Source organism: Misgurnus anguillicaudatus, chromosome 23 (genome assembly GCF_027580225.2).
Source record: "Misgurnus anguillicaudatus chromosome 23, ASM2758022v2, whole genome shotgun sequence".
In the NCBI taxonomy this organism is placed as follows: domain Eukaryota; kingdom Metazoa; phylum Chordata; class Actinopteri; order Cypriniformes; family Cobitidae; genus Misgurnus; species Misgurnus anguillicaudatus.
The window spans coordinates 27,047,860-27,061,681 of NC_073359.2; the positions used below are offsets into that span (position 1 = coordinate 27,047,860).

At 37.2% G+C, this 13,822-nt stretch overlaps 1 protein-coding gene across 1 annotated transcript; it reads right to left on the minus strand.

Moving 5' to 3' along the window:
• Positions 1–458: 458 nt before the first annotated feature.
• On the minus strand, positions 459–10,889 carry LOC141359617 (uncharacterized). The gene is made up of 5 exons (XM_073862348.1): positions 10,715–10,889; positions 10,148–10,465; positions 960–1,247; positions 631–756; positions 459–565 (listed from the first exon to the last, which is right to left on the minus strand). Exons 1-5 carry the CDS (start codon positions 10,752–10,754, stop codon positions 459–461), a joined length of 879 nt encoding a protein of 292 aa, XP_073718449.1. The 5' UTR covers positions 10,755–10,889.
• Positions 10,890–13,822: the final 2,933 nt, after the last annotated feature.

The window sequence follows — 13,822 nt, forward strand, 5'->3', positions numbered from 1 at the left end:
GTCTTCGTAGTTGCATGCATGTCTCATAACTATCCTACAGAAGAGTATTGGAAAAAGCTTGCGTCTGACCTGCAGCAATATCATTCTGGCTTGGTGGGATGTCAGCCAGCGAGTCCTCTGATTCTGACTTTGTTCTTTTACTACTCAGAGTCTAAAACCAGGAGGGCATATTAAGTGTTCATTGTATTTTCATTTTAACCGAGCAGCTATGGGAGTTTCACACACAAACACACACCTCTCCACACCACGTTGAGTTGTTGACACTGACAGCAGCAAAAGCGATGCATGCGCTTTTAACTTGTAAAACTCAAGGGTGTATGGGTAATGTGGTCTTTGCTCTCAGTGGGATGAATTAGGAAGCGTACATTGTGAAGGGCGCTCTGAAAAGCGGCAGCACATCCAAAGGATTAAATTAAACCTCTGATTTAAACAGATGTGTAAATTAACGTTCCGGTACGCTAAAAGCACGTTCTGGGCGCATGGAGAGGTGGTGGGACGCTCAGGAGCTCTATGTAGAAGTGGCGATACTGAGTACCGGCGCGTACCGGCCCACTTAAAGCACTGACTGTCAGTCACCAAGAACAGATTTGACATTAATCATGGATTGATGGTGGTGTCTATGCTGTGCACTTCTCTTCTGTTCCCTTCTGATGGATCTGAAGTGATCCACTAGTATTGCAACAGTGGCCACACCTATCAGAGCAGAGATGACCAATCGAATGACAGCTTCAGTAAAACCAAAGCACTGGATAGGGTCTGAAAAAGAATAAAGAATGTCAAACAGAAATCCATTCCTACAGATGCACCTAGATACAATACAAAGAAAATAAACCTTATATAACCTTATTTGTCATAATATTTTCTAACAACAACATAGATTATAGTCTGTATAAATAATAAATCTTTAAACTCTATAAACGATGTTAATGTAATTGTTAGCATGCCTGAACACAGCTGACAGACATCACTGATGTTAAGATGTTGAGTTTGGTTTGTGATGGTATTGTTGAGTACACAGCTGTATGTGTTTGTATCTTGATATTCAACCTCCAGAGGTAGAGAGAGTCTGATGTTGAGATCAGACACACTGATGCTGGACAATAAACTGTTTCCTTTGTACCAGGACAGACTCACATCTCTCACATCTGTCACATTTAACACTGAACACAATAACACACATTTTGAGCTTGATGATGATGAAGAACATTGTGATGAGTTACTGCTGATGACAGGAACTGGCAGACGAGCTGGAAAAAACGGAAGAAACAAAAAGTTCACAAAAAGGTGTTTTTGATAAAAACAAAAAACAAATCCAAAATGTTGGCAAAAGTCCAGACAAAAGTATCCATATAGCAGGTGCTTAAGCATGACATCAACTATGGTTCAATTTAGTACAATATGGTGCTACACAGATTCTACTTAGATTCTACATAGGTGATGTTTAGCACTAAAATATTTCATCTATTGATTACGAACTCGGGTTGCCGTTAGCGCACTGGCGCAATATATTGGCACTCTAACCAGGGGCCCACCACAGGCTTAAAGCAGCATTTTAAAGTAAAAATAATCCTAGTCTGTACTGGCGTTTTGGAAAAGATCTCCATCCACACTTTACACGACCGGAAAACACATGAAAGCTGACCATTCATGGACACTGGCCAACTTTTGAGTCGTTTTTATTGTTATTTGAATCAGAAACTGAGATGGCAGGCCAGAGCTCAACATTTTTGTGATAAAATATGCAATTTCTGAATGCAGAACTTTTCAGTCATAAAAACACCTGCAAGGCCTGAAAGAAATCAAGCCTTCAAGAAATCAAGAATCAAGAAATAGTAACGCAAAAATAAATAAAAAGTAACGTAAGCATTACTTTCCATGAAAAGTAACTAAGTAACGCAATTAGTTACTATTTTGGGAGTAACTTAATATTTTAATGCATTACTTCGAGAAGTAACTTTTCCCAACACTGCTTATAACATTATACATGAATCAGGATATGTGTTAAAACTAGTTTGTATAGCGTTTTTATACAACAGTTCTTTCTGGTTCTCTAATCTGATTGGCTGAGAGCCCTTCCCAGCCGTGCGATATTCTACTGATAACATAACAGTAACCGCTTCACCATTTGGATCATTCTACCACCTACTGGTTATTTTACAATTAGTGAGGGAGGCTTTTTAAACCCTATATGTCATAATGTCACATTGTGTGGACGATTAAAATGAAAGCAATGAAAACAATAATTTTCTCTTTATCTGGAGCGTTTGTTTACGTGTCTCTTCTACCTGAAATGCGCTTAAAATTATGCAAAAACGCCATTTGGAACTGCAGGTAAACAACGGCTTACTATATATTGGGATACTTGATGACTTATTTCCGTGTGACATGACTATTAAAACACGTTGTGAGATAAAGCCACTGATATTTGTAAGCAGCACGCAGAAACATCTCTCTGACTTATTAACTCTTTCCCCGCCATTGACAAGTTATCCCATCAATTAAGAGAAACGTTTGCATAAAAAACGTGTTTGTGATGAGTTTTTTTGTTAATCTGTAATACAGCGATTATCCACCAAATGGCGCACTTACCCGATTAATAAAAAACTGAAGACAAAAAAACACTTTATTTTACGACCGGCAAACCAAACTTACAGCGTACCTATTTGTAAAAACAGAGTACCTCTGTACATACTGGTAGGTATTAGGGAACAACATGGTAAGTTTGTGGTAATAAGGGGGGTAAGAATATGGAAAATTATAAATTATTTATACTCTAAGTATTTTATAACTACAGGGTACCTATTGTAATATTACGTGGTATGTATCCCACTGAGCAAAGCGTCATAAAAAGACGTCATTTCGACGTCCCATGAGGAGCCAGAATGAAAGTTTTTATGACGTCTTTTTATGACCTGTTCTGAACATCCAAGATTGATGTCAAGGGGACCTCCATGCAAAGTAAAACTATTTAAAATGTGGTCTTTTTAAACATTATATGTGTATATATAATCTTTATATATGAATAAATGTTAAAATTTTTTGCTTATAGATAATTCCCAAATATACCAGTTCCACCTTAACTGTCTTGCTCTCTCTCTCTCTCCCTCTCTCCCTCCCCCCCTCTCTCGTTCAATAATTGAAGTGAAGTGACGTGAACTTCACTCTCCCTCCCACGCTTGCTCTCGCTGGATAATTGTTACATGTACATTCTCTAAAACTATGTCATCACCATTACAAAAAGTTGTTTTAACAAAGCATTGTTTTAAAGTAGGAACATACTGACTAAACAAACCAAATTCACTCTATTTTTTGTCATTTCTACCTGCTCGTTTTTGAGAATTTATAAGATTCTGATGTTTTATTGAACATGCTTTGTCGCCATCGTGGTGATCGGTGTTTCCTTTGGTTGGGTAGTTTGACTCTTTGTTTTTATATTGTAGTGTGTGTGCTTGATGATGGTGTGTTTTAAAACACATTATTATTGCACCAAGTATTTGTTACCAATGCAACTTACTTGTGGCTTCACATTAATTACATTGATGGTCAGAAGTGATGGTATAATATAACATAACTGAACTAACAACACAGATAAGGCATCATAAATTTAGTTTAGAAGTAAACCTCTATCTCAGTTTTGTTTGGAGCTGCAATAAACATACTTCCGTGCATACTGCTGCCTACTGAAAATGAAACCTCGTGGCTGTAATCAAAAATGTAAAGTCTAGATTTTTTGACGCAGGTGCGGACATCGGGAATCAGACCATGAATCACAATGATGGTGAGTTTTCTAAATGTTGCAATGCATTGCACCAGCATATTATAAAACTCATGAGTCCAGAGAGTGTCACCACTGTTGTGATTCATGGGCTGATTCTTGATGTCTGCATATGTGAGAATGAAATCTGGACTTTTAATTGTATATAAGTGCTTCCCAGTGGTGGTATGAACCTAAATAATAAGTTGGATGTGACACCTCAAATCAACTGATAAATTGAGTCAATACTACATGGTTTAAAAAATTAATAACAGACTTTACATATTTGGTATTACTCTTGGTAAACTTTGAATGAAGTTGTAAGATCCACATGTGAGTTTTGTTTATAACAAATTTTCTTTGCAGCAAATAACATGCTTTAGCAAACACTCTTACAAATACCAAACACTACTATGAAAAGTCAAAGAGTCAAACTACCCAACTAAAGGAATCACTGATCGTCATTGTGGTGACAAAACATTTTCAATTAAACGTCAGCATATACATCTCTGTTAATTAAAGAGAGAGAGAGAGAGAGAGAGAGAGAGAGAGAGAGAGAGAAAGAGTGAGAGAGAGAGCATTTAAGGTGGAACTTTATCTATGAGCAGTGCTATGTTTTTGAACACTCATTCATATATAAAGATTAAATTATTTTATCAGCTTAACAAAATATTCTTCAAAAATACACATGATGTTTATGTTTTTTGACTCAGAACTCATTTACCACATTTGTATAAAATATTTTTGTATTGATTTCCCGAACCCCTTTTGGACGTCTACCTGACGTCCAAGAGGGGTCATAGTCAGACGTCCAGATACTGTACCAGATCTGCACGTTGTATAGACGTACAGATAAGGGCCTGGACCAACCGACCTAATATAGACATATTCTGCACGTCGAGCGGACGTCTCATGTTTAGTGGGATGACACGTCTATGGGTGGTATATTGATTTTTATAATTGATATTGATTATTGATATATTGATTGCTATAATTTTATTTAGATTTTTTTCATATTCGCTATCGCTACTTAACTGATGAAAGTGTATTGTAAACAGTCGATGTCCACGAGTCACGTCAGAAAATAAAATATAACAGCACATCACTTTTATTTTGGTATAGACTGTATAATAATAGCAAAAGTGCGGCTGCTTTAATTTGATTATTTGTGTTTTAAGGCTAGTACAATAAATAATGTTAATTTAATTGTCAACATGCCTGAACACGTCTGACAGAGATGAGTGATGTTGAGATGTTGAGTTTGGTTAGTGATGGGATTGTTGAGTACACATCTGTATGTGGTGTTGTCCTGATATTCAACCTCCAGAGGTAGAGAGAGTCTGATGTTGAGATCAGACACACTGATGCTGGACAATAAACTGTTTCCTTTGTACCAGGACAGACTCACATCTCTCACATTCAACACTGAACACAATAACACACATTTTGAATCTGATGATGATGATGATGAACATTGTGATGAGTCTCTACTGATGACAGGAACTGACAGACGAGCTGGAAAAAACAGGAAAGAAACAAAAAGTTCACAAAAAGGTGTTTTTGAAAAAACAAAAAACAAATCCAAAATGTTGATTCCAGGCAAAAGTATCCATATAGCACCATAGGTCCTTCCAAGCTGCAAGCAGCGATGGAAGGACCCTCGCACAAATGTGCACCGCCACCCATGGCGCTAGGAAAAATAGTGACCAGTGAATCACTATGAATTTTAGTGGGTAAATATATGTACGTATGAAGTCTGGGACAGGTCGGACATTTATTACAACAGCTTTTTAATGGTGAAACATCAAATTTTGCCAGGCCGCCACAGACACGCCCTTTAAGAAAACTGTAAGATCTCAATTTGTCATTGCAATGTCCGTAAGATTCATTTAGCCATACTTTCCCAGGCCGCCACAGACACACCCTTTAATGAAAGTCAAGGTCGTCACCATTTATCATCACAAAAGGCCTCAAGATTAGTCTGACCAAATATTATGTTTATTTAGTTATACCTCTGATGCAGGGTTTACACCAAACGCGTTTTGGGCGTCAAAATCGCGTCCACCGCGCCTAGTTTGCAGCTTGAACACTTTGAATGCATTCGCGCGTGTAGAGCGGAGTAGACGCGCGGAAAAAGCAAGCATTTGACGCGCGTCCGAGGCAAACTCCGCTTCTTGTGGGAGGGGCAACTGCTGTGCGAGTGTCTGTTTGCAAGATGACTGATGTTGATTGTGCATGATGTTGAGTTACCAGTTTGTATTGGGTAACCTTACTATAGGGAGAAAATAAACGGCGCGGGTCGATAAACGTAACCTAACTCAAAAGTAAAGTGTGTATTACAACTTACCAGGTTGCCCAAAGTCCTTACTGACACTCTTCAAAGCGAGGTCCTTTTTATTCCTGTATCCTATAGAAATAAGAACTTGTGTCATACAGCTCCGAGTGACTGCTTGAATGAGTGACTCTGGGCGGGGCTGCCACCACAGCAGCAGGCAGGCTCCTGATTGGTTAACGTGGCGCGAAATTCCGCCAAAGTTCAAATTTTTCAACTCGGGCGTCAGCCGCAAATTCGCGTGAAACGCAAAATGCACAATAGCACCATTCGCGCGTACCGCGCACAACGCTCAATTCGCGCCTTTCGCGCGAGCTTCACGCGCGAATGAGGCGGAAACGCGTCTTCCGCTCCGCGCCGAACGCCTCTTCCGCGCCGCGGGACCTCCTGACGCGCGTCAACGCGTCTGCACATTGACTTAACATTGAAATCACTCGCGCTTCACGCCTCTACCGCGGTTGGTGTAAATGCACCATAAGAGCAATAAATCACAACATACAACATGGTATTACTTGCTGCCTCTAGGTGGTGCCATAACTATACCTGAAAATTGCCGTGATAATGTGTTCAGACCGGGACCCTTATCAACCATGTAAAGTCTGGGGTAGATTGGAAAATGTAATGTAATTCCTGAATTACAACAGCTTCCTGTTTCATTGCGAAACATTACACTTTGCCAGACTGCCACGGACACGCCCTTTAACAAAAATCAAGATCTTTGTAATTTATCATCACAAAGGGCTTAAGATCAGTCTGAGCAAATATGATGATGATTTTATTAAATCAATAAGAGCAGTAAATCATAGGGTAAAACAGTTCCTTTCCTGCTGCCTCTAAGTGGCACTATGACTGTAACTGAAAATTAGCATTGAAATGTGTTCATGCCAAGACCCTTATCAAACGTGTGGACCATGTTTCAGATTAGACATTGCATGCCTGAGTTAGTACAACTTCCTGTTTCATGGCGAATACGCCGAAATTTGTCAGGCCGCCACGGACACCCTTCAACGAAAAGTCAAGATCTCCACAATTTAACATCGCAAAGGCCTTTACCTAAGACTGACCAAATATGATGATGATCTGAAAAGATCTCTAGGAGGAGTTGGTTAAATTATGAAGCCTGGAAATGCCAAAATTTGCACAGAAATCAGATTGAAAATTCAAAATGGCTGACTTTCTGTGGGGTTTAGAGCTTGGCTCCAAGAGACTTTTTTGTAGGTCTTGGGATGATAGATGATCCTACCAAATGTCTTATCTGTTTTTTATAGCGGGGGGCTGTTCTCTTGAAAATTTGCAGGTGGCGCTATTGAGCCATTTCTACACACCCACCTCTGACACCTATACCACATGTAAATTTTCGCCATTTCTGCGTGTGCAGTTTTCGAGCATGTTAAGACCTTCAAAAATTCCTTTCTGGTCTGCTCCTCAGTGCTCGAGCCCTAATAATAGCAACTTGTACCTCTTTGATCTGTATATGTATATAGTAGGTACCAGGTTACACTTACGTTTGCGGGCTGTAAATTAAAGTGGCACTTGTTACCCCCTTGTATTGTGTATTTACCAGGTAACTCCTACCTTAACGAGCTGTAAATTAAAGTGGTGCTTGTTACCCCCTTGTTCTGTGTCTTTACCAGGTAATTCTTACATTTGTAGGCTTTAAACTAAAGTGGTGCTTTGTTCACCTCTTATTATAAATGTAGTTATAGGGTAAATTAAACATATACAATATTGTGATTTTTATTTTAAAAACAACTTATTTCAAAACATCTTTAGAACATTCAAAATAAACAGCTGAAAAAGCAAAAAGGTTTATCTGTCGTTCTTAACTTCAAATTCGTGGTGGAAGAAAGTAGTTCCCCAACAAAGAGGCTTTTGAAATAACTCCATTGTTTTTTAGTTTTCTTTTTCAAACTGTTGTCGTCAAACTGTTGTATAAAAGCAATATCACTCTTGGAGTTGTGTATAGCTCAATATTATCATGGCTGTGATTGCCTCTGGCGCTTGCCGCACTGGCGCAAATCCCTTTTACTTTTTAAAACAATGTGCCTTTAAAGCCGGCTGTCGCGTTATATGTTCTCATTAGTGGCGAAAACATTTATAGTAGTTATTGTGCATTTGTTTTGGGTGTTTGTGTCATGAATAAAAACACAATGTGCTTAAAAATAGTGTTTGAACAGTTTAAACTCTCCAAAGACAATAACACTAAATGACTTTGAATCACACTGAAACTTTGATCTGATGACAATGGAAAAAATATTGGGTTGTTTTTAACCCGGGGCTGGGTGACTATTGGACAGAGCACATTTCTGGGTTAAAACGACCCAAATAATGGGTTGTTTTAACCCAACTGCTGGGTTGTTTGAACATGGTTGATTAACAATAACAGCAGTTGGGTAAAAACAACCCAGCTAGAAATAAAAAGTTCTAAGAACGTTCCCTGAAAGTTCCCGAATGTTCCCAAAAACATTCTGCCAACGTTAAAAGCGGCTAGTTTTTTTTAAGTTCTAGGAACGTTTCTGTTGTCTGAACGTTAGAGTAATGTTACATTTTACCATTTTTAAACGTTATGACAATGTCATGTTTTAATGTTCACACAATGTTTAAAACAACAACTGTTTATTATATTGACTTGTTTAATTGTTATGTAAATGATAGAGAAACATTGCATTTTATTATTTTATAAAACATTATTTCTGAATGTTCAGTAAATATATTGCTGTAGAAAACTCAATTCACTTACTAGGTTTAGATGTTGATGTTTCATTTTAAGTCACCCTTATTGTGATTCGTGTTTGTTTTAGTTGGTCTCTTGACACTTGACTTTTTGCCTACTAGTTTTTTACTGGTTGTGTTAACCTTGTGGTAATGCACCACATTTGTTATGAAAAGTTATTAGTGTATTTCTGTGGTTGTTGGTACATAATGGTAAACATCATCACCTAGTTCATTTACTGATCAAAAGTTTATTTTCTGCCAATATTGTATATAAGATCCAACTCTTTCACAGCAGTTTGTCATTAAGGAGTTTTAGAAACTTTGGACAAAAAATATCCACTGTATAATTGGGATGCACAAACATCAAGAATCAGACTATGAATCTCAACCATGGTGACAATTAAAATTGTTAATAACATCCTTATTTATCCATGCTGCAGTGCATGCTGGGAGTCCTGAATGAGGTTTGTAATTTGTTAATACCCAGCATGCATTGCAGCATGAAGTTTTTCATTTAATTGTCACCATGATTGAGATTCATAGTCTGATTCTTGATGTTTGTGCATCCCAGTAATACAGCAGATATTTTTTGTCCAAAGTTTCTAAAACTCCTTAATGACAAATTGCTGTGAAAGCACTGGATCTCATTCAAATTCTTGACAGAAAATAAAGTTTTGATTAGTAAATGAATCAGGTGATGATCCCCACCATTATTTACCAACAACCACAGAATACCACCATCAACTTGGCATGTTCATAACAAATGTGGTGCATTAACACAAAGCCAACACAACCAGGAAACAACCAGCAAGCAAAAAGTCAAGTGTCAAGAGACCAACTAAAACAAACACGAATCACAATAAGGGTGACTTAAAATGAAACATCAACATCTAAACCTAGTAAGTGAATTGAGTTTTCTACAGCAATATATTTACTGAACATTCAGAAATAATGTTTTATAAAACAATAAAATGCAACGTTTCTCCATCATTTACATAACAATTAAACAAGTCAATATAATAAACAGCTGTTGTTTTAAACATTGTGTGAACATTAAAACATGACATTGTCATAACGCCCAAAAATGGCAAAATGCAACATCACTCCAACGCTCAGACAACAGAAACGCTCCTAGAACTCAAAAAAAACCAGCCGCCTTCAACGTTGGCAGAATGTTCCCGGGAACACCCGGGAACTTCCAGGGAACGTTCTTAGAACTTTTTATTTCTAGCTGGGAACCCATTATTTGGGTCATTTTAACCCAGAAATGTGTTCTGTCTAATAGTTACCCAGCCCTGAAAAACAACTCAACATTTTTTAGTGTGTAGATTTAGATTTATACTTACCATAAACAGAGACCCTGAATGTCTTGTACGACTTTCCTTTACTATTGATGATGGTTAGTTTATAAACTCCAGTCTGTGTGATACTGATGTTTGTGATGGTCAGAGATCCAGTATGAGTGTCCAGCTGTAGTTTGCCTTTGAATATCCCGTTATTATCATCATATATTGGGTGACTTTGTTTATAGATTTCAGCAATGCGTGCATTTTTAGGTCCAAACCTCCAGAGTATCTGGTCGTCTTTCTGTATTTGAGTAATATCAGTGTGTAGAGTAACAGAATCTCCCTCAGTCACTGATTTCATTTCATCTGCATTAACACCTGCAACATTTATACATGAAACTTTAAAGCAGTACAAGTTTAAGGTAGAAAACAGTAGGCCTTTTCAATATAGTTAAAAACTAACTATATTAATACAGAGGAAGTGTCTGAAACCAGGAAATCAGAGACCAGTTATTGTCCGTTTTCAATTTGCTAAATTTTGTGATTTATAAATTAACTAAACTTTATTACAACTTTACACCATGTTAACATTAGTTTAAGTGTAGTGAATTAAACTAAAAATCTTACCCTGCATAGAGATGTACAACAAGATGAAACACAGAGACATCTTGCAGATGGACTGGTTGTGGTTTAGTGGCTTCAGAGCGAGTTCAACGAATGAAAATGATTCCTAAAAAAATACTGAAGCGAAAGTCCACCAGATCATGTTTGCCTTTAATCGGTTCACTTTTCAAAAGCATCAATAAAATGCATTTATGTAGAATGGGTATGATTTTAAAGATATAGGCTAACTAAAACGGTTGTTGATGCATTTATGTATTTTTAAATCCGGTCTATTGTGGTCTGTGTGCATGAGAGAAGAATGCATCACCTACCATTGTGGTTAAAATGCTGTCATCTGCATTCAGTCCACAACAGACACTTTTTCTATTAAAGAGCACCTATTGTCCGATTCACATCTTAAATTTTCCTTTGGTGTGTAAGTGTGTATTAGTACATGTTAATGAAATGCAAAAGGTACATAAGACAAAGTAAGCGATGACGTGAGTTATCGTTTCCAATGTAAATCTCTTTTTTTGGACTACAACAAACACACGGTTTGCAGGCAACAGTTTACTTCCTGGGCCGGTTGACGTTAAGAACAACAACATTATCATAATTCCGCTTCAGACCCACAGCCTGTAAATAAACTCCTATTAGCATTGCATTGTGAGCAAATCTTTTAACCACACTCTAAAAAAAATCCGTAAAAAAACGGACAAAGTACTGTGTAAATATGAAGGAATTTTCCGTATTTATGTTTTACAGGCATTTATCTGTTTTTTTAATAACATGTTGCATTATGGGTACAATAACTCCTGCTGCAATCATTCACTTTTGCCTCTCTATCACCATCTCTGTTTGAAACCTAAAATTACAACTTGCTTGCAGAGTTATTGTCTAACATGGATGATGTTTAACTTCTAAACAAATGCTGTCAGAACAAGATACAAGTGTTAAATTATTCCAGCATCGACACACGTGATTTAGTAGACAAATCTTCTTTCTGACGTGACGTGTAAGTCAAATGGATATTTACCACAACATTTATCACATTAAATCTACAGTTTATGTTTGTTTTAGATTCATTTGAAGTCACCACTATGGTGATTAGTGTTCCCTTTAGTTAGGCTTTTGTCCCTTGACCTTCACAGAACTGACTCTGCTCTTTTAACATTGCAACAGTGTTTTTCCTGGTAGCAATTACAACTTGTTTGTTGCTTGAGGAAAGAGAATTTTCTATGATGTCATATAAGCTTGGTTGTGTTTATGTTATTCTGCCTAACATTTAAATATGAAATAATAAAATAAGAATAATGAACTGAAATGTATAAGAGTGACACTCTATGCTGATCTAAAACAAACTATATTTAATAAGATGGCTGAAAATTTCTCAGCTGTGGTTTATGCTTCAGAGATATCAACACTTTGGATACAAATCTCAACAATGGTGAGAGTAAATGTTAAGAAAGAGTTTTCTACAATCATGGTACCCAGCATGCATTGTGGCCTGAAGCTTTGTTGTTGATTGTCACCATTGTTGCGTTTCATAGGCAGATTGAAGTGTCCCTAAAGGTTACGGACAATGTTCTGTAAATCTACGGACAATGTTCTGTAAATCTACGGACAGTGTTCTTTAAATCTACAGAATGTTCAGTTTTTGAATAAACGGAAATGTCTGTAAACATAACGGAAAAGGTACCGGTAATTTTCTGCCAGGACATTATCCGTTTTTTTACGGATTATTTTTTTAGAGTGCATGGTTAGTGTAGTAAAACCATGGTTTTGCTTATAGTAATCAATACACCAAAAAAACATGGTTACTATACTTTTACCACAATAAAACCATGGTTAATTTTCGTAAGGGGAGCGAGACACTGCGTTGCATTCTTTATTTGGTTTAGAAAATAACCTACACAGCTAGCCGACTACTTTCGTTTTTAGATGGCAGCGATGTCAGCAAGTGCGTGTCACGTGACGGTTCGTAGATGCAAGGATAATTGTCTCGTCAGCTGTTTTAACATCAAGATGAACCGAAACTTTAAAAAAAAAACACAGAGGACATGACCTCAGTGTCCTCAATGGTAGCTACAGCCATGTACATAACAACAACCCCACATTAGGATATTTTTAACCCAGCATGTGTTCTGTCCAATATTTACTTCATTTTTAGAGTGTGGATTCGGTGAATTCTGCTTGTGGATTTGAAGTGAAACTATTTGATGAACATATAGCTAATACTTTCTTACTTAGTACTGTTGTCTTGTTTCAGTACAAATATTTAACCATTCTTATATCAAGATGCATTTTGACATGAGCAAGGTGCAAAATGACATGAGAAAATCTATTTTATACCAATATAATTATTATGTAAAAGTAATGTAAACAGTTAGGCTATGTAAAACTGTAAAATTATGTAAAAAGGGTCAATTTTAAAAGAACAGCCACCAGGCTCCCAGGAAGCTGAACTCTCTCCCCTCTATATGCCCCCTGCCCTCATTTTTTTTATATTTTAAGGGTTTCAAATGTATGTGTAGGCTAAATCTTGAGTCTGATGGTGGGATAAGATTTTCCGGCTAATGAAGTTTAGAAGTCATCATGTATTTATTATATGTAGCCTGTCCATTATGCAGTGTATTGTATGGTTTAACATTACTCTATAGATAAGCACAACATTTGGTCATCATGAATCTTACTGTGAGAGAAAACTTAAGGGAATAATCAATTTATTTAAAAAAAGTAGGTCCTTCTGATGCGACTGGAAAAGATGATAGTGTTTGATATGTCAATTAACATTATCACAGCCTCAATATACTTTACTTAACTCGTCCACAGTGCTGCGGGCGCCATCTTGTGCCGAGACATGGGAAATGTATTTAGTGTGAGCCTTGAAGGGGGCTGTTTCACAGTTCCACCCCAATGTGTTGGAAAGGTGCCTTTTACAGTGTATGACAATCGCTAAAGGATGTTCAGTGAAAACAATAAATCACTCGGACCATGTCCATAATAAACTTCTTTACTGTTTCCAAAAGTTGCATATGCATGTGGTTCTGCAAAAGCATAATATAACAGTATACACCAAATCAACATGTTAGATCACAGTGACGTCACACCATTCTGAGACTTAGACAGACA